General features: G+C 33.4%; 1 protein-coding gene across 1 annotated transcript; it reads right to left on the reverse strand.

Annotated features, from left to right (window-relative positions):
* Positions 1-490: 490 nt before the first annotated feature.
* Positions 491-12641, reverse strand: LOC126701586 (putative disease resistance protein RGA1). Its single transcript, XM_050399785.1, has 12 exons — positions 8988-12641; positions 8770-8865; positions 8616-8681; positions 8338-8494; positions 7804-7908; positions 3673-4347; positions 3334-3541; positions 3152-3251; positions 2906-3013; positions 2201-2302; positions 1420-1710; positions 491-1203 (listed from the first exon to the last, which is right to left on the reverse strand). Exons 1-2 carry the CDS (start codon positions 12575-12577, stop codon positions 8841-8843), a joined length of 3615 nt encoding a protein of 1204 aa, XP_050255742.1. The 5' UTR covers positions 12578-12641; the 3' UTR covers positions 491-1203; positions 1420-1710; positions 2201-2302; positions 2906-3013; positions 3152-3251; positions 3334-3541; positions 3673-4347; positions 7804-7908; positions 8338-8494; positions 8616-8681; positions 8770-8840.
* Positions 12642-22619: the final 9978 nt, after the last annotated feature.

Raw genomic sequence — 22619 nt, forward strand, 5'->3', positions numbered from 1 at the left:
TAGAACTTAATGATGGGATTCTATTGATCCTAATTAGTTAAAACTTGGACTAATTGATGGACCACATCATTAGAACTGAATGATGGTATCTAGGCGGTGATTAGTTTATAACTAAAATACAAAATACATTATAGTGGCAACAGATATTTCAATGCCTACATATGGTGGCATAAGGATTAAACAAAATACTAAAGAACTAAAACTTATAAGCTCTTGGATATAAAGGTAGGGAAACTGAACAATAACCCACATTAGATCGTAACTTCGTAAGAGAAAACTGGATTATGAGAATGTTGATGATTGATGATAAGTTATTCTATAAATATAGCAAATTATTTTGCAAATAACTGTTGTGGGAAACGACCTCTAGATAGCACTCCCATACAAGATTAATCGTGAAAACTGGTTTGGATTTTAGAAAGATCTCCAAACAAATAATAGAAATGAAGAAACCTAGAAGAAAATTAGACATTCACAGAAACAACAAGGATTTAGGTGGATTAGCAATAGCCTACATCCATGGATGATGGTGTGGAGAAAATTTCACTAATCAATTATGGAGATTACAAAAAAGGCACAAAGTCACTTTAACAAAACCCAAACCCCAAATACACCCCAAAAAATTCTGAGAAATACAAAGTTTAAAGCTTCACCTAAAGAGAAGTTTTTCTACTCTAATTTTTGCACAGCACTGCAGCCCTCTCTTTACCTAAAGTAACATATATATAAAATTTGTCAAAGTCAAATAGAACTCATAGTTATGTTGAATTTCAAGATCATGCTCCTGATGATTCCCAAAGTCTTCAATCAAATTGTGTGGCCAAATAACCTCCTTGATAGCTTTCAATCATAGCCATGTATTCAACTTCACTGGTTGACAATGCAATATTTGACTGCAGTATCAACCTCTGACTCACCGGAGGTCAACCTCTAGCTTCGTAGTAGAACAAAGATTATCTAGATCTCTCAAAGATTATCTAGATCTCCAACATAGTCTGAATCAACACATCTAGCTAAGTGTCTTCCCACAGATTCATATCTCTCAAACTTCAAACCCAAATCAGCATTCCCAAAATACATCTCAAGATCCATTTAACAACTTGTCGATGACCTTTATCCTAATCCTGCATATAAGGACTAGGTTCCACGTTGACACTGACAGCTTGAGAAATGTTGGGTTGAGTGCCTACTACATATACGAGGCTGCCAACCAAGCCAACCAAATCAGTGTTAGAGCTTCTTCCATCGCAACAACAACATCACAAGGTACACAAAAACATACAAAAGACATTTCTTTATGTTCTAAAATGTCAATGGTTAAACCGAATGACAAAAGAGAAGACATTAAATAACAATAGCTAATTCTTTTAAAAGTAAAATATGACAATGTAAAACCTGTAACAATGACAGAAGGTATACCTTTAGTATCTAAGTTAGGTCTTCGAGAACTCATTCTATTGCTACAGCAGATGAGGTCACCTATTTTCCAGATTGGAGTCTTATATACATGCAGCAATGATTTCACTACTGACCACCACACTTCACATTCAGATGCAATTGCCATTAGCTTTTGATGTTTTCCAAGATATCAACCCAACGAATTGAAGAGCAGAAAGGCACTACGGAGTGAGTATCAGCAAGTGACATCAGTTTTCAACAAGTGAAGTTTAAATATAATTGAGATTGTAGCAAATCAGACAACTTCGGTACCTGTATAAACAAATATTCAACATAAATTTAATCATGGGAAGAATATAATAAAATGTGCTAGTAGTTGTTTTGGGTTTTAGGATAAAGTAACATAGTTATTAGTAGCAAAGCTTAAAGCTCAAAATGTTGACTAGGCATAAAGTTGTTCAGCCTTGTTTAGAAATTAGCAGCTATTGCTGCTTTGTTTTGGGGTAGACTGCAAAATTAGTAATGTGAGACATTTAAGATTTAGCATTCATACTTGTATGTTCTATCTTTTTTTGCATACTGTATCTTGTTTCAACTTATCACTGACGGTGAGGCTTTTAGTGTAGGAGCTACAACTGAAATTGGATTAAAACACAGTAAGATATTTTAGTCATGGCTGACTTCATTGATGGAAATTTTAAGACATATTTCTGAGTAATACAATCAATTCTAAACCTAATGGTACTAATTGAATAATTGCAAATAACAGTCAGATTACAGAGACATATGTTCATTGCCTTACCCACGCAGTGTAGGCTAGTTCTTTTAGAACTTTTGAATGAACTAGATCGCCCAAGCAGCATATCCTCTTAGTTAAGACAGCAAGACCGATGAGAAGAGAAGACTGTAACAGACAAGTGAAACTCAATTAAGTGAAGCGAGTATTATCAAATGTAATATGGCTTACCAAAAATTGTGTGAAGTTGATATCAGACATAAAATTAAATTTGCTAGTGGGTTGTTTAGGCTACAAGATAAAGTAACAGAGTTATTAATGGTAAAGCTCAAGTCTCAATATATTGACCAGGCATAAAGTTGTTCAGCCTTGATTAGCAATTAGCAACTATCACTGTAAAATTAGTTTATGTAAGCAATTTAGATTCAGCTTTCATACATGTATGTTCTATCTTTTTCCAGGAAAACTATGTACTGTATCTTGCTTCAACTATTCATTGACAATAAGGTTTTTAGAGTAGGAACTGCAATTTTATTTTTTTTATAAGTATTAAACTTTATTGAGACCAAAATAGAATCACCTGAAGAATACAGGAAGTATACGGTTGGTTATTAAAATTATATAATAACACAGTAAGATATTTTTGTCATGACTGACTTAATTAATAGAGGTTTTTAGCTCATATTTCTGAGTAATACAATTAATTTTTTTATAAAATGGTACTAATTGATTGCAAATAAAAGTCAATTTATAGAGACATATGTTCATTACCTTATCCAGTCACTGTAGGCTAGTATTCCTTCAAACTCTTGTATGAATTGGAGCACCTGAACGGGTTGGCCTCTTAGATAAGACAACAAGATTGACAAGAACAGAAGGCTGTAACAGACATGTAAAAATCCATAAATGAAGCTAGTATGTTAAATTTCTCTGGCAAAGATATGTAGAAGTGATTTTCTGTGGAACAATTTTGACAATCAATCAAGTGCGCAAGATGGCAAACCATCAAATTCATACCTTAGCAAGCATTGAATTGTTGAAGTCACTAGAACAAAGGGCTCTAGGTGAGGCCACAATAACAGAATAAGATTTGATACGAGGATGAACTGTTAGGAATCTGTGTAGCTAATTTTGGTTAGCATCGTCCACAATCAATTTCAAGGAATCTAACCAACTTATTCACAAGAACCATAGCTTACCAAAATGCAGAAATTCAAAAAGCTTTTAAGAAGCCACCATACTCGTGAATATGTGTAGCTTCTCAAGTGGAAAGTTCATTGTACTTGTACCAGCCCAATTGAAACAAGAATATGCCATCCTGCCACACTGTTGGAGTATGTCATGGATCTTGCCCTCTTCTAATTGGTTAGGGAAGTCATCAAAATCTTTTAGGAGAGCAGCCATTCACTGTTTTTATATCCATACTCATACATGACTTAATGTGTAAAACTTTCAAATCATTTGAGTAACAAAACGAAATTTTAAACCAAATGGTAATTTTTGAATAGTAGCCAATAAAAGTTATGTATGTCCATTACCTTATCTGGTTACTATTAAAAATTGTTCTTCCAACACGTTCATGAATTGGAGCATCCAAACCAATTGGCCCTTTTGTTAAGGAAAAGCTTACAAGAAGAGAAGAACAAAACTGACATTAATTGAAGCTAGAAAGATATGAAGAAGAAATTATTTAGAAATTATTTGGGCAGATATATACTAAGTGCAGTAAAGTTCAGATGTTGATGAAAAAAGAGGACCCTAGTTTAGCCAACCATAACCCAGGAAAAAAATAAGATTCAATGGGTGGATGACATACTGGAATTCAGTATATTAGAAAAGATCCATTGCTAAGTACATAGGAGATGGAAGAAACCATGCTGTAAAAGCTGGAAAACTTGGACTCACTTGATATTTTGTTGGTTGACAAAGGTAGTAGTGCTATCATGTAGAGTAAACTTGTAAACATTAGCAGATATAGACGCAATAATAGTCCAATTGGCCAGCAACCAGAAATTTCACACAGGTTAAAATGAAGATGGCTTACCAAAAATTTGAACTTGATATCAGACATAAAATGAAAAGATGCTCTCTTTTGACTTGAATCTCAAGTTGTTCCTCTTTCTTGGGGACATTAAACATGTCATTTCACAACGCTTTGCTCAAATCCTTTGTCAGCTGTTTGAAGTTTGAAGGGAATGAAATAGATTGATAGCCTGTTGACCAAATGTAACCTTTTATTGGAACATTGAAAAATAATTGGCATCTTTAAATTAACGAGGCATTCCACCACATCCAGTGCTGGTAGAGGTCCTGGCTTCTTGCAACTATTAACAGATAGATGATGTATAAATGAAAGGTTCCCCAACTACAGAAGAAAAAAATTCCATCCATTCTAATTTCTGGTTTTAACTTTTAATTATTATGGTGCTGTGTGTTGAAGTAGATGAGGCAGAAAGTTGAGGTAAGCATAAAATGCCTAAGCATTTAGCCTTGTCCAACAAAAATCGATCTTTAGTCCTAACATCTAGGCATTATACTGAAATAGTGATGCAGATTCAACGTCTAATGAAAACAACAATGCAACTGCACATAAACCTAAAGTAGATATGATAAAACATTCATTACAGTTTTCCAAATATCAATCAATTGAGCTCATCTATAGTCTTAAACGTGTGAAAGAGAAAATCTCCAGGATGCATGATTTCATTCCAATGCATAGAAGATGCATAAGAAAAAAAAAATTTTGAGCAGCATAGAAAAAGATAGATTAATAAAACCTTGAAGAATCCAACTTCAATGACAATCATAACATGTGCAGGGTCCTCAAGCTCTAACTGACATCAATTTGCCACAAATTTTGAACATAACAAAGGAGAATGAAATATTAGAAGATAAAGGATGGTGCCTGACTTATTAAGTTCAATAATCTTCACGAACACAGTCATTTTGTTCCATTGCATTGTAATAACAGTTTTTATATATATTCAAGAAATATAGCAAGAACACAAAATAGAGAAATCTAAAGGTTATGTTTAGTTAAGAGGGATACATCAGAAAAGAAGAACTTGAGATTGGAGAAAACTCACAAATTTTAATGAACTTCAACAAGATAGGAATCAAATCAGAACCCTGGCATTACAAAATTCCTGGATTGTCTTTGTCCATCATTTAACCACTCTGGCAGCAAACAGTATGAAATATATATATATATATATATTTTTTTTTAAAGTAAGCATCAGATGGTAGTAAACTCTAATAAATTTCCAACCACTTTGGCAGACCTTCTGATAGGTCAAGAATGTATTGACTCCTTATGATATATTAATTGATTAATTAGCCAAATTTATTAATTAATTAAATTAACATGCAAAGCGCGTGGTAGCACAAACAAATCACCAATTATCTAAAGTATGCAGTGAAAAATAAATTGACACAATGATTTATTTACGAATGGGGAAAACCTACACGACAAAAACCCCACCGGGTGATTTTAAGGTCACCACTCCCAAGAATTCACTATTATCACAAGCGATTACAAGTAAAGGAATCCTAATATCTTATACCAATCTACAGTTGAATCCTTACTCTAATACCCAATTGGACTTATTCTGTAGTGACAATCTCTCATTTTCAATGCATGGCTCCTAGTACGTGACTAACCAATATATGCATGGATCCCAGTACGTGACTTAATCACCAACTTGAGAAGGATGTTGGCTGCAAAGTTCTTCAGTTCATCCAGACGATGAAAATCAGGAAGTTACTTGGTCACAAAACCCTACAGTATACAAACACAGCAGCTTCAAGAAAGAAGAACTAGGACAAACTAGGTTTTCGGTCACACTTTTCTTCACACTTGTGGAATTGTGCTCTTGTGCAACTGTGCGTCACCTTTGACGGCCCTTAAAATAATCCTTATATATGTTTAGGGTTGTGAGAAAAGAGAGCTCAAACACATACTCATGGATTGGATGAAAATTAGCTCTGAAAAACTGAACTTCATAAATCTCGATAGATACCCTATATGTCGAGCAGCTGTCAAGCCTTGGGTTGAAACAGCTCTCTTAAACCTCGATATATACTAGCTGTAGAGCTAGCTGTCGCGCTTTAATAAACAACACTTTTTCGTTTGATTCCTGGATAGACTTGTATGGTTTTAACACTTGAACTTGAAACCTTATTTCTTAAAGCATTAAACACATCCTAAATCTACCCAATTACAAGTAAAATGCGTTTTATCAAAAGATTAGCCAATTACATAAAATATTGACAGATTTTTTTTTTTTTGATAAGTAAGAAAATTATATTAAAAAACCTCAAGAAAACAAAAGGAAGAACAGAGAGTACAGAGGAGGAAACAAAAAAGGGAGAAGAAAAGGAGAAAACAAGAAAACAAGCGGAACCAACACAGAACTAATTACAAAGAAGAGAACTTAGGAACATAGGGATAGAATCACTAGATGTGAGTCCCCAAGCCCTAGACCAATCAAAAAGAGAGCCACTAAAGTAAGCGAGCAGTTGGTCATCAGTCTTGTCCTTGTCCTCAAAAGTACGCCAGTTTCACTCCCTCCAAATGCACCACATTAGGCACAACGGAGCTAGATTCCAAACTCTAGAAGAGTGCTTTCCGAGCTAGTTCCACCAGCCGAAAAGCGTATCTGCAATCGATCTTGGCAAGACCCAAGAAATCCCAAAAGATCTAAACACCAGGCTCCACAACTGAAAAGCTTTTCCACAATGAAGAAGCAAGTGATTCGCCGTCTCCCCATTACTACGGCACAAAATGCACCAATCAACAAAATCGAGGCTTCTACACCGCAGAATGTCCCCTGTAAGAATCTTTTCCCAAGCTGCAGACCAAACAAAGAAGGAGACGTGTGTAGGAGCCTTAACCTTCCAAACACCTTTCCAAGGAAAGATAATAGGCAAGGGACATCGAAGCTTATCATAGAACGATCGAACATCAAAAACCCCCTTCTTTGACAGTTTCCAAATCATACGGTCTCTTTGCTCAGATAGAGGTAAATTAGAACCTAGAGAATGAAGGAAATCATCCACAACACCTGACTCCCAATCATTCGGATTTCTAAGAAGGAGAACCTTCCAACTTCTCCGGGCCTCGGTTCCCAGACGCTCGAGAGACGAGGCTACAGATGCCTCCTTATTAATAGCAATCCCATACACAACCGGGAAGGATAGATGGAGAGGTAAGTCCCCACACCATTGATCTGTCCAAAACTTCACCCTATCCCCCACCCCTACCTCAAATCGGATGTGTTTGCTAAACACCTCCCAACCTTTCCGGATACTTCTCCATAAACCACACCCATGAACACCCTTGCCTAATTTGGACGACCAACCCCCCCACTCTTCCCCAAACTTCAAAGCTATAACCCTCCGCCAAAGACGAGTCTCCTCAACCCCAAACCGCCATAGCCATTTTCCTAGTAACGCTTTATTAAACGTAGTTAACTTCCTTATACCCAAACCACCATTAACCTTAGGAGCACACACCTTATCCCACCCCACCAAATGAAGCTTCGAATCCCCCCACAAGAAGTCCCTCTGAATCTTCTCAATCTTATTAGCCACATGCGAGGGAATGGTAAAAAGGGATAAATAGTAAGTAGGAAGGCTAGAAAGCGTACTCTTAAGCAGCGTCAACCTACCATGGATTGCGCTTCTTCCATAATTTAAATTAGCTCTTCGGGAAAGGAAAAGTTGTCCCACCAATCCAGCAAAGCTTTAAGATCATCAAAATATGATACCTTCAACTAGCAATTTGAAAACCATAACTCAGGTCACTGTAAGAATAATAGAAAATGCAGAGTACCAACCATGGATATATATATATATATATATCCAACGCTTACTGCTTTCACAAGGTTTGGCTAGAAGATGATGTTTTTGTTATCCCTGTTTGCATTTAGTATATAAATGTCTATTATTCAATATGACATAATTTCCACTAAAAAAATCACCCATTTTCTTTAGCTTTCTTTTTCTCTCACAAATTTTTTTAACCGTGGTAGATGTTATAAATCTTGATTTTAAAGATTAGATATTATGAGTGTTGTTGGAACGCAATAGAAACAAGTCTCCCCATGAGTGTTATAAATCTTGATTTTAAAGATTAGATATTGTGAGTGTTGTTGGCAGATGCAATAGAATGCAATAAAAACAAAGACATAGGAACAGGTTACCTATCAATAACGATTAAAGCGAATGAATCAAATCTCCCCATGTAGGATTCGAACCTACAACCAATCAGTTAACAGCGACCACTGTAACTTTGAGCTACTATGGAACAATGATAGATTAGAAGCATGATGATAGTACAAAGTGACACTTCCATTGGACCTGATTAGAGCATAATACAATGCTAAGACTATGAATGTTATGTGAACTACAACTTTATAGCATTCTGTTATGTTGGAAAAGAAAAATGAAAATGCCTTGGGAAAAAGAGAAATTAAGGTACCTGAACTTGTTTTGCACATTACCGCATTTCAGTTCTTTCCCCAATGGATTAAAACCACGGAATAACCTACAATCACATCATTTTATATTTGGTTCCTAAAAAAAAAAAGTTTACTAGAAAAGAAGAGGAGGAGATCAGGTTTAGATGAATTTACCTAATTATTTCTGTATAATCGGAATACGGCCAATGTTAGGCCATTTTTCTGTGATTGGGGATGATGAAAATTCAGCGGCTTATCTCTGTACGATTTCTTAATCATCGTTTATTTGGGAAAGTGAAAAGAGGAATAAAGAAATTAGGGTTGACTATGAATAATTTGTTCATTCAAAAGAGAGTATATGAGAAGAGGAGTTGAGGTATCAGAAAACTTACATTCTTATCTTTGCAATGTGGGCAATCTTCAACCACTCAGCCCCGCTTCCCTTTGCACATCTTTCCTTTAACTTGGAGCAATCCCAAATATCTATTTTTTCTAATTTGATGAGGCGTGTTGTGGGCAGATACATCAGGTTATTGCAGTCCCAAATTTTGAGTGTTTTAAGGGAAGCAAGGTTGCCCAACCACTCAGGTAAACTTTCTATTCCATCAAAACTATCGATAATCAAAGTTTCAAGGGCAGTGAAATGTTGAATTTCGCCCGGGAGAGAGTTGAGTTTAGCCCACCCTTTCAAGTGTAGAAATTCGAGCATCGTATGAGAGTGTTGGATGAAATTGAGACTGGGGAAAACATCCAGCTCCTCACAATACCCACCAATCCTTAAAGTCTTCAACCATTTTAATGACCCCCCTGGCAGACACGTGATGTTGCTGCAATTTTTAATTGCTAAACGTGTAAGAAAGCACAACTCTCCTAGATCTGGAATTGATTTGAGATTATGACACGTGTAGATCTCTAATTGTGAAAGAGAATGGAATTCTTGTAGATCTGGAAGTGATTTCAGATTAGGACAATCGATTATAACCAATTGTGAGAGAGACGTACATAATTGTAGCTGGGTAGTTAGAACTTCAAAACCACACCCGTATATATTCAAGCAGTGTAGACCTTGTATATATGGAAAACACTTCAGCTTAGGACAATCCTGTATTGTCAACTCCTCGAGGGAAATGAGGGGTTGGGAGGTGTCCGATATATAACTCAGTTCCCCACAAAATTCTATTGTGAGTGATTGGAGAGAGGTATAGAAAAGTTGCTCTGGCACAAAATTAAGTCCTGACACAGTAGAAATCTGAGCAGACTTGAGTGTGGTAAGATTGCTGCTAATCCTTTCCAAAGCTGTGTTGTAGGCTCTGGAAATCTCTAATTTCAGTAAAAGCGGAAAATGACGTGGGGCACTCCTTAGTTGTGAACAATTTACAATGGTCAACTCCTCAAGGCAAGGAAACACTACACATGCTGATGTCACCTCCAGTGCATCCTTCCACTCCACTAGTTTCTGCATATAACCAATTCTGATTGTTGTTAATGCTGGGAACAATACATTACCGCACATGCCGTAAAACTCAACTCCAATACATGTCACATTATTCATTCTCTCCATTACTAGAGCCTTAAGGCAGGGTAGATGCCCGAGGGTGGGAACTTGATCACAATCACAACAATTTAAATCTATCTGGATCAAATTGTTAAAATGTGGCATCCATGATGGGAATTTCTTTCCACCAAAGCCACCAATTGTTAAGGATTTCAAATTTTGATGAGGATGGAGGCCTTCCAACACTTCTTCTTCATTATGGTGATTGACTTCTCTATCTGAACTATCACTCCAGTAAAATCTTAACCTATTTATTTTCGCCCTTATTGCTAAATTTGCGCTTCTAGCTTCTTCTTGATCTCTCACATTTTCTAGATTCTTGATGTCTAATTCTCCACTAAGTTGATTCAAGCATCCCAATTCCTTGATATGCTCACCTACGTCTTGACCCACAATGAAAAATGACAATGCTCGTAGATAATTCAAATTCCCCATATCTTTTGGTGTTCGGTTGATCTTACCATAATAATCAATATAAATATGCCTCAAGTTATCCAATTTTTTTAGATCTTTTGGAAGCTCTTTAAGAAATATGCACCACTCAAGTCTTAAAGTTTGCAAATTGTAGAGCTTGGTGATGGAGTTTGGTAATGCTTCGATTTTAGTCTTTGAGATGTGGAGAAGCCTCAAGTGTACCAAGCAACTAATTGAGTCTGATAACTTTGTTATCTGATTCCCAGATAATTTTAGAACACGCAAGCATTTAAAATATGATAATATTTTTCCAGACATAGCATTTTCTGAAACAAGTGTGCGCATTCTCCGAACATGGTCATTTGAAAGTGGAATTTTAGGTACTATTTCCCCATCATATTGGATTAATAAACGCCGTACATGATTGATGTTATCCTGTACATGATTGATATTATCCTGTGAATCCTCCTCCAAAATCAAAATTTCAAATTTTGAAATTGAGAGGGCAAGATCATGTACCAAATCATGCATCTTACAACTCTTAACATTATCATAATCATCCTTTTCCACATCCTGGAATAAGGAATTTGTTAACAAGATATCAAAATGCTTGTTACCAATATCCTCCATCACCGAACTACTTTGAGATGGTTGAAGGAACCCTTCGGCCATCCAAAGATGAATTAATTCTTCCTTTTGAATCTTATAATCTTTAGGAAAAAGTGAACAATATGCAAAGCATCGTTTAAGAGATGGTGATGGAAGACGATTGAAGCTCAATTTTAATATTTCTAGTATTTCATAGCTACCATGTTCGGAATTCCAAATTTCATTATCTTGAATGGCTAACCATTCACTTTTCTCTTTTTTACAACACATTATCCCTCCTAAGACTTTTGCAGCTAATGGAATCCCTCCACATTTTTTGGCAATATCCCTTCCAATAGCCTCCAAATCTGGAGTTAGTTGATCTCTTTCATTAGGAGATACTATTTTCTTGATTATGGACCAACATTCATCATTTGAAAGTTTTTTCAAGTGACCTTGGGGAATTGTCTCCATGATTGCTGCCACCTTGTCACTACGGGTTGTTACAATAATGTGGTTTCCAATATTTGAACTAATTCCCAACAAACAACTTCTTAAAGTATCCCATTTAATTAACTCTTCATTCCAAACATCATCAAGGACTAGAAGATATCTTCCTCCCTCTAACTTTTCTTTAAGTTTTTCAAGTATTTCATTTTTTGTTTTTAATGTACTTGAGTTACCGATAAGGGGATCAAGAATCACTCTTAGAATCCTTTTATCATCAAAATCATTGGAAACACATACCCATATTTTTTTATTGAAATAACTCTTGACTAGCTCATGATTGTAAAGCAGTTTTGCTAAAGTTGTTTTTCCCACACCTGCCATTCCTACTATGGGAATGACTGAGAGTTTTTCAGTGGTTTCACTAGTCAATAATTGCACTATTTCTGAAACACAATCTTCCCTTCCTACAACTTCTGAATTATCAATAAAGCGATCTGTCTCTCGATGGCTTGGGATAATCTCAGCATTGACATTTAATGATTTGACTCTAGTAAGTCCAAATTGATTTGCTTCATCATTAATTCTCTTTAGCGATTCAGCAATAGTCTTAACTTTGTTGGCCATCTTGAAACGAAATGCAATGGGATTTGAAAATGAAAAGAAGAAGCATACCTTTCTCTTCATTTGGTTTTGGATCTCTACCTTTCGCCGAAGAAGCTCGTAAGCAAGCTCATCTAGCACGTCATCAGCATCATAAGCAACATCTTTAAGCCTCTGCAGCCAAAGCCTCACGCTCTCTTCTCCCACTTGCCTTTTCTCTGCATCAGACAGCACAGCTTGAACCATCTCTACATTCTCACGAAGCCGTGTCAGCTCATCCTTGAAGCCCCAAGCAAGGCCAATCTGGTCAGTAACAAGTCGAATCAGATTTCCTAGTATTCCCTTAGCAACATCAGTAACGATAGCCTCAGCCATGTTTTCTTTGGTACTCAAATATGCTGGAAGTATTTGGGAAGTAGAGAATAATTGTGACGATAAAGAATAGCAGTAACTATTTACGGAGTATTTATATTTATCCAAAAAGATAAAAAGCAGCTACTATTATTTTTAGCAGGCAACTTTTTTCTTTCTTTAGTGGGGAACCTTTTTTTTCACACGTCTTTCAAGTCCGTGTCTTTTTTCTAAAAGGATCTTTGTGGGATGGGTCATAACCATGTGCTGGAGCTTGTACATCATCCTTAAAGATTTGGTTAAATCTTGATATACACTCATACATTTTTAAAATTATGTATTAAAATTTTCTCAAAAGAAATATATATATGTATTGAAAACACAAATTCGATTTAGAATGTGAAATCAAGAAATTTTAGATAAAATTGTGAAATTATCTGAAATCATATTTTAAGGACACTTTAGAAAAGTGAGTATACAATGCCTGCAACAGTAAATATGTGATAGTTATTACTGTTAAGATTTGAGATAAGTATAGATATTTGATTACATTTAGGTAGACTCAAAAATAATCTCTAAGCTGGTTTTTTTTTTTTTTTTTTTTTTTTTTACATTTATGCATTTGTACATTCAAATTCTAAAACTAATCACAATTATTAAAAATTGAAAAGAAAAGTTACATCTCACTTGGTCTAAACCATTGTTCTCCATTCTTCATCAATGAATTTTCAATCCAAAAAAGGGCCCTTCCCTCTCAAAAGTGAAAAATGCTGACCATAACACACCACCTCTTCTATATGTTTCTTGAGACCCCAAGCAAGGCTGATTTAATCAGTAGCAAGTGAAATCAGCTTGCCTAGTATTTCCTCAGCGACAACATTAATGGCCTGTTTGAAAGTTTAGAGAATGAGGAAAGTAGAGGGGAGGAGACTAGTGGGGAGGAGAGTAGAGGGAAATGGTTCCCCTCTACCTTATCTGGATGTTTATAAAATTAGTAAGGGGGAAGGAAGTAATTAGTCATTCCCCTTGTTTGGATGTTTTAAAAATTAGGATTGAGAGGAGAGGAAATTATTAAAATAGACAAATTTACCCCTATTTGAAAATAAACTTGCAACATTGGTCTATTATTAATTTAGAAATGATAAATTGGGAAATTTATCTAGTCAATAATTTATCTACTTTACTCTCCCTCTAAATCTCTTCAATTTGGGAGAATTAAAAATGAGAGGTTAGAGGTGGTTGAAACCCCTCCAAATTCCTTCAAACTCCTCCCCCTCCTTTCTTAAAAAACTTCCAAATAAGGTAATTGAATTATTCTCCCTCTACTCTACTCCTCCTTATTTTTTTAACTTCCAAACATGCCATAAGGATAGTCTCAGCCCTTTTTACTTTGTTGCTCTAGTAAGACACAGATATGGTAAGTATTTGGAAAGTAGAGAAGAATTATGATGTTAAATATATATATTTTTAATCTAAATGTAGCCTTGTAGGACCCAAGCCATCATCACTATCTTCTTTAATTTTTCATGTTCACATTCACGCTTGAAAATTCTTAACTTTCTTTTTTTTGAGACAGAAAAAATGTCACCTTCCTTTTTACAAATTGTCTTCCACCAATTTCAAAGTCTCTTAAATAGTACACTCTGCATGATTCACTTTCTGCTTTATCTCTTCTCATCTTCAAAGAAATTGTTCTTTTGGGAACTCCTCTGAATGGCAATGCCACTCTTTGGAACAGTATTTCACCCTTTTAAACATTTTTGAATGGAAAAGAAAATTAATGAATTCTCTAAAAATATTGATTTATTAATTATTTTTAGAAATTTGATTAATTTATCATTAATGTTTAAGAGAAAAATATAACTTATGGGTTAATGTTGATCTAAACTAAACTCCTGTCATTCGTGTTTAAAAGTAGTGAATCTTTTTGATTGAGGTAGTTTTAATTCAATACAATCTTGAGCCTAATCAATTTTAGGTGAAACACTAATTCAATCACGTAGGGAGAAAAAAAAAAATCAAATCTTACCATTGTCTAAATTTTGGTCTTCTTCACCATGTCAAACCCAAACTTAATCATGTAAAAAAAAAATTTAAAAGAAAAAAAAACCAATATAAAGAATCTTACTCGAAGTCTAAATTTTGGTCATCGTCAATCACACCATAATAATTATCAAAATCACTATCTGGATTGTAAAATCATACGATTTTATGATCTCACTTCACCAAAATATTTAGGATCACACTAGGATCATAAAAATTATAGGATAGTACATAGGATTGTATATAATCGTAGGATTATATGGAATCCTATCGATTTTACTGTTCCTACCAAAACATAAATTTTTTGTTTTCTTTTTATGAGAAAAATTTTTAGTTTTGACGAAGTTTTAAGTGTTTTTATTTTTTCATGTTGTAATGGAATGAATTTTAGCTTTTTCTAGAAAATTATGTTAACAGATAGGGAAATGCTTTCTAGTTTATAGTGCTTTATGTTCATATTTACGCATTGAAAATTTTTCAATTTTTTTTTTTTTTTGGAGATAGAAAAAAATTTACCTTCCTTGTTACAAATTCTGAACACTGTTATCTTACACCTCTTTTTAGAGATTAAGATTTGGTGCAATAGTTAGGGCTATTGCATCATGTAATACCTTTCACATCATTTCTCATTTTCAAAGTTTTTAACTTTTTTTTAACTCTCAATTTTTTTACCTTTTTAATTTCCTTGATTCAATGGTTAGTATTAAAAATTAACTTTTAAAATTTTAATCCGACCTATTGAGAAGGTATTGCATGGAGCACCAAATCTCAATCCAACCTTTTCAAGTACTTAATAGTTCACATGCGATTATCTTCCACCGATTTCACTGTCTTGATGGTACAATGTGCATGCATGCATGCGGTACTTTCTGCTCTATTTCTTCACATCTTCCATGAAATTTCTTGTTTGGTAGGCTCCTCCTGGATGCCATTACTTTGAAGAAATCTAATATTCAAATCCCCTTCTATTATTGTAACAATTAAATTATTAAAATTATCTTCTCATATTTTTATGGTAATTGATTGAATCAATTGATCTAAATAGTTATAAACTGTATTATCTTGTGATATCATATGTTAATTGAGATATGGTTTTGTGCCTGGTTGATAGTTTTGTATTGGTGTTCAATACTTGTGTGTATATAGTACTAGTAGCAATCGTATTGAATTACTGTGTTAATATGTGTATGTATTGTCTCGTATTTCAGGTTTTATGGTAATTTGCTGAATTAATTGATTAAATAATTTTTAATATTTAGGTTTTTTTTTATTTATTTTAAAACTCCTATAGGTTAACCCGAATTTACTTTGATTTTTCATAGATCTAAAACAAACAGTAAATTCAGATACTTTTGATTCGAAACCGATCAGTTTCTCATGTTTACATTCACGCTTTAATAATTTTCACCTCAATTATTACAAATTCTGATCACTTTTTTTTTTTAAGTCAATTATTACAAATTCTGCTCATTTCTGAACACTTCTGGTTAGGTATTTCACAGTTCACATGCAATTGTTTTCCACCGATTTCAAAGTATGTACAAAGTGCATGCCTTATTTCTGCACATCTTCCAAGAAATTATGAAGTTATTCTCTCCGTCTCATTTTCTTTTATAGTTTGAAAAGTCAAATTTTTTAAGAAAACATTATTTATTATTTTGTCTATTTTTTTAAAATGTACAAGTTTCTAAAACTACCCTTAAATAAATTTATCAAAAAATTTTATTATTAATAAAATATGAGTATAATAGAAATATTAGTAAATTAATGACTTTTATTTTTAGAAACAAGACAATATTTTAGGACATCTCAAAATAAAATAGAGGACAAACAAAGTGAGATTGAGCGGGTATACTGTACTCGTTTGACGGAACTCCTCTGAGTGCCACTTCTTGGGCAACAATATTTGACCTTTTGACCATTATTATATAATATTAATTAAACGATTAGTTTATCTTTAATGTTTAAGGAAAAAAAAAAAAAAAACTTATAAGTTGACATTGATTATGGGTTGCAAAATTTGAGACGATCTGTGAATCTAATAAGACTAATCCGTTTATAAATTAGTTATGAGTCAAAGTTAAATGGGTTTAGATCATATTTAGGTTGATATGGTTAACTCGTTTAATAAATGGGTTATATTTGTGTTCAACATGTGAATCCATTTGACTCATTTAACCTGTTTAGTTTATGGGTCATGCTAACGAGTGTCCTAATAATCCATTTTAGGAAAGTTTTGATACCACTTTTATGGGAAATGAAAAAAGCTGTCAAAATATTAATTACTTTTTTTCTTTTTCATTTCCCATAAAAACTTTTTTTAAATGGATTATTAACCAATACCCTAAGGGCACTCTTTAGCATTTCCCTTAGTTTATAAAGTTATTAGTTATTTTGATATAATTGCTAAATTTATGATTGTTTTTATATGTTTATTAATATATTTATAGTTATAATTGTATTTTAATTTTAGATATATGAGAATTGATAAAAATTATATAGGATAAGTATGACCTATTCATCAAATAGATTATTAAATAGGTCATATGTATTGACCTTTACATGAATTGTCAATTAAGTAAGTTAAAGATGTCGGATTAGGTCGACCTGTTTAATAAACAGGTCGTGTTCAGGTTGAGAATTTTTAACACGTTTACTAAACAGGTCAGATTCAGATTAACTCATATAGTCGAATACTCATCACTCAACATGACACCATCCAAACTCGCAAACTAGAATTGCCATCCTAAATGTTGAACTTAACTAAACTCTTTTTTTCATTGTCTAAAAGTAGTTTGATTAAGGTAGATTCAATCCAATCTTGACCCTAATCAATTTTGGGTGAAACCAAAACTCAATCATGTGGAGAGGAAAAATAAAATCAAATCTTACCCGAGGTCTAAATTTTGGTCCTCTTTTTCGAGAATCGTGTCAAACCCAAACTCAGTCATGTTAAAAAAATAAAAATAAATAAAATCTTACCCCAAGTCAAATTTTAGTAGCTACTTTTTGTGTAGGGTCAGGTTGTGGTTTTTTTTTCCTGCACTTGGAGTAGTTGTTTTCCTTGGCTAACTGCCTGTAGTTAAGCCTGGGATTTATACGTTTTTTTTCTTTCTTTTTTTGTATTTTCTCTTTTGGTTCGTTTTTAATGAAAGTTTCTAATCAGTTCTCCAAAAAAAAAAAAATTTGGTCATCGTCGCCAACACACCAACCACTTGAATAATTTTCACCCCTAGGGGTGAAAATTTGGCGACGATGACCAATATTTAGTTTTTTTTTTTTTTTTTTTTTTTAATAGACTCCAATAGGTTCACCCGAACTTACTTTGATTTTTCATAGATCTAAAACAAACAGTAAATTCAGATACTTTTGATCCGAAACCGATCAGTTTCTCATGTTCACATTCACGCTTCAATAATTTTCACCTTAATTATTACAAATTCTTTGCTCAAAAAAAAATTATTACAAATGCTGATAGCTTCTGAACACTTCTGGTTAGGTACTTCACACTTCACATGCCATTGTCTTCCACCGATTCCAAAATCTCTTTTGACAGTACAAAGTGCATGGTCACTTTCTGCCTTATCTCTTCACATCTTCCAAGAAATTATTTTGTGCTTGTTTGACCATTCTTGTTATTATTCAATTAACCCTTTATACTTTACCTTTTTCTTTTTTCTTTTTTTTAATCAACTTTATACTTTTCCTTATTCTTTTGAGGAACTTCACATATACTTAATACTTGTCTACATCGGTTCTATCGACTAGCAGCAACAAACATTGTTATAAGTTTACATTTTTATTCATTTATAGGAATTACATTTTATCATCTTAATTTATATCTCATATTATACTTTACACTATCATCAATTATCTAAATATATATTTTACATTATAAATTATGACTCTTATTATATTTTACATCCTAATGACAAGTTTATTTTTAATTTAGATGAAAATTCAAAATTTAGGATGTAAAATTCTAATTAGAATATAATTTAGAGTAATAAAATATAATTTTTCTCTTTCTTTTTATAAAAAATTGAGAATAAGGACACAATTGAGTTTTTTGTGTGGTGTAATTTTTAATTTACTTTTCGAACTGTTTTTATGGGAGAGAAAAAATCTTTGAAAAAAAAAATGAGAAAAAATATTAGAGATATAGGGAATTGTACCTAATGTAATAAACGTGGTATTGGGTGCAATTAAAAGCAGTTAAAACAAAATCTAAAAAAGTTTAAAAAATTAGAATTAAAAAGTAGAAGTAGTAAAAGTCTTGAGGGCAAATTGTGCCGGGTGCAATGACCTAGCAATTGCACAATCCAAAAATCTCACCTTCATTATTACAAATTTTGACCACTGATGGTTTGCAGTTTTATACTCCTTTTTAGGTACTTAGGTACCTCACAGTTCACATGCAATTGTATTCCATCAGTTTCGAAGTCTCATTGATAGTACATTGTGCATAAGTCACTTTCTGTTTCTCTTCTCATCTTCGAAGAAATTGCTTGTTTGACGGAGTTCTCCTGAATAGTGAATACCACTCGGAACAATATTGATCTTTTAACAATTTTTATATTATATTAATTAAACGATTAATTTATCTTTAATGTTTTAGAGAGGAAAAAAAAAAGCCTTATGAATTGATGATGATCTAAACGAAACTCCTGTCATATGTGTCTAAGAGTAGTGATTCTTTTGATTAAGGTAATTCAATCCAATTTTGACCCTAATCAATTTTAGGCAGAAACCCAAATTCAATGTGTAGGGAGAAAAAAAAATCAAATCTTATACAAGGTCTAAATTTTAGTCCTCTTCTCCATGTCAAACGACTCAAACCCAAACTCAATCATGTAGGAAAAAAAAAAAAAAAAAGCAAAAAAAAAAAACAAAACAGAACAATAAATATCTTACCTGAAGTATAAATTTTGGTCCTGAATAATTTTCACCCATGTATAATTATTGTAAAATTTGACCATTTTTTTCATTATTGAATCAACATTTTATATTTTGAGAAAAGTTAACAGATGACTTAAGATATTAATTAAAAAAATTTATGTGAAAAGAAAAAATTAACCGATTGTTTGATCGTGTTTTTTTTTTTAAATAAATATTTTTCATAAAATGTATATCAAAATTTTCTTAAAATTGTCTATTAAACAATACACTAAGAACACCCATTAAGTTGACCTTTATACTTTACCTCTTTTTTTAATAAACTTTATCTTTTACCCTTTTTTTAAGGTACTTCATTTACTTTGCCTCTATCTGGTGTCTTTTTTTAAATGGCTGTTTTAAAATTACTTATTTTCAATAATTTATTTGCATAATGTGAGATAGGCTTAAAAGTTAAATATAAAAAACTTAAAAAAAAAAAATTAAAAGCTAATTTATTTTTAAAATACTAAAACTTAAATTATTTGAAATAAAATTTGAGACAAAAAGTAATGTCAGACTTATAAAAAATAAATAATTTAAACAAAAACTAGCTTTTAGGCTTTGTTTGGATGGGTGGAATATAGGGAGGATGGAAAATATAAGAGGGAAAATGGGGTGGAAAACTCAGTTTTCCACTGTTTGGGAATGAGAAGAAAATAGGGGGAGTGGAAAATTAGGGAGAAAATTTTCTCCCTGGGCCCACAAATTTTTTCCTCCCAAATTGGGAGGAAAAGCAAAGGGGGAAACCTGCCTTAGTGCAGTTTTACGGTAATGCCCTCTTTTTTTTTTCTTTTTTTTTTTCTTTTTCACGTGACCTGAAACGTTCTTCCCTTTTTCTTTTTTTTTTTTAACGTGAGCTGAAACGTTCTCCTTTCTTTTTTTTCTCTCTCTTTTTTCTTTTTTTCACGTGACCTGAACATTTTTTTCTTCAACGTGACCTGAACGTTTTTTTTTTTTTTTTTTTTTTTCAAATGTGACCTGATCTAATTTTTACATTATAATAATAAAAAAAATAATAAAAATTTATATATATGATGTGATAAATTTAATATTATGTAATAAGTATAAATAAATTTATTTCTTACATGTTATGCAACAAGGGTATAATAGTCAATTTATATAAATTACATTTTTCATCCTCCCCTTTTTCTCTCTAACCAAACAAAAGAGTTTTCCACCCTCCCACTTTTCCACCCCTCCAACCAAACATACAAGAGGGAAAACTAAATATTTTCCATCCTCCCACTTTTCCATCCTTCCACAATTTTCTATCCTCCCATTTTTCCACTCCTCCATCCAAACGGACCCTAGTCTGTTGCCAAATGTACACACAGCCTACATGATTTTTTTTTTTTTTTTTTTTTTTTGCAGAAGCCTATACATGATTCTCATGCAGCTTTATTAATCATATTTTATCATTAATTACCACCTTTAAGTAAAAGGCAACCAAATTGTAGGATGTTGTATATTTTCACGCTCTTATCCACAACAGTATATATAGTGTAAGGATTCAATTTGTAACGATCCCAAACTGATATTGGGTTCGTACGTTAAAAATCCAAACAATAAAATTTGTAGAGAGTGGACTGAAAGGCTAGGCTTTGGTCACCGGATGGTGGTTAGTCATGGAGTTCATAGTAATCGCACGAGGGTGAACTTAGCATATCTAATAAGACTTTTTTCTCGGCACGGTCTGAGCGGCTCCGGTCCTTAGACCTTGTCCGAGGAACTATGTGTTCTTGTTATTCTCCCTTTTTTAGGATTCAATGGCCTGGGAGACGATATGTCCCCCTCCCTCCCTGAATTGCTTCTCTTTCCTTTTTATACTAGCATTTACCCTCTTTCCAACGTCCATATATAGGTTCAACTTTCTAGGGTTGATACTTGTCCTATCAGCCCATACCCAAAGTGGTTGGAAGTGGTTGTAAAAGCTGAAAAATATTGCTCTGTCAGGCGCAGAGTACTTAATTGCAGTAATGGTAGCCTTTCCCTTGTCCTTTGTTGCCACACTATTCAAGGGTCCTTTTCACATTAATGCGGAGGTGTTTGGCTTTTTCATGTACCGCTCCTATACCATACTCGCCCTTTTTTCTAGGAGCGCCTTGGGATGCTGAGGACAACATCGTCCTTGGCTTTATCTCTAGGCCATTTGGACTTTCATTGCATGTTCTCGGCAATGTCTTTCCTCGGCTCGGGTCTTGGACCCTAATGTAAAGTAGGCCGGGGTCACAAATTCTCTGGCCCCACATATACTATTTTTGCACAAAAATTATGGTTTTTTAAGTTAAAAATAATGAGTTCAAGTCATTCAAAAAGGGTATGTACTTACGGTTGTGTGTTAATGTGAGACTATCCTTTAAGTGTATTGATTTGAGGAGTTGTTTTAGTGTATGTTTTTGAGAGTTTGTGAGCATGGGTGTACTGTAATCCTTATTATTGATAATAGACTCTTTTGTGAACTTTGCCTAATGATACAAGTATAGAGTTTGTTGAACTATACAATTTTCTATTTCGTGTAGCCTAGATTTTATTATTATGCGTGTTTGTCACCAAACTTGAAATAAGGAGTTAACTTGTCACGTTAAAAAAAAAAAAAAAAAAAAAAAAAAAAAAAAAAAATCGAAATGAAATAAATAATTGTAACAACCAAAACACATGCTACCACTATCTTTAATAACCAATGTTGGGTCTACAGTTTACGTTGGCAAACTGTGAACAAATTGTTCAAGATTGAAGCAATATCAAGAATCAAGATCAGGGTGTTGAAGTTGCTTTCCAAAAGATCATAGTGTTAAGTACCTAAGAGTTGTGGACAGGAAGTTTGCATGTATTAGATTCCATAGCTAAAGAGTCTATGGATTAAAAGTTACACATCGAATGGTTTACATATGGGATACAACCTTTAGACGCATCTTGTATAAGCTCCTTGGCCACACTGGCTCAGTCAATGAGTGTGTTTTTCATCCTAGTGAACCTAATGTTGGATCTTACAATTAATAATGATAAACATATTTATTTTGGGGATATTTGAGAATCAAATTTGAAGAAATTACACCTTAGTCACTTTTTTTTTTTTTTTTTTTTT

This window comes from Quercus robur, chromosome 10, assembly GCF_932294415.1.
Source record: "Quercus robur chromosome 10, dhQueRobu3.1, whole genome shotgun sequence".
Lineage (NCBI taxonomy): Eukaryota > Viridiplantae > Streptophyta > Magnoliopsida > Fagales > Fagaceae > Quercus > Quercus robur.

Coding starts and splice junctions, on each gene's coding strand:
- LOC126701586 (XM_050399785.1), bottom strand. CDS start 12,577: ATGGCTGAGGCTATCGTTACTGATGTTGCTAAGGGAATACTAGGAAAT. Junction 8,866..8,987: donor CACATTGCAAAGATAAGAAT/GTAAGTTTTCTG, acceptor ACGATGATTAAG/AAATCGTACAGAGATAAGCC.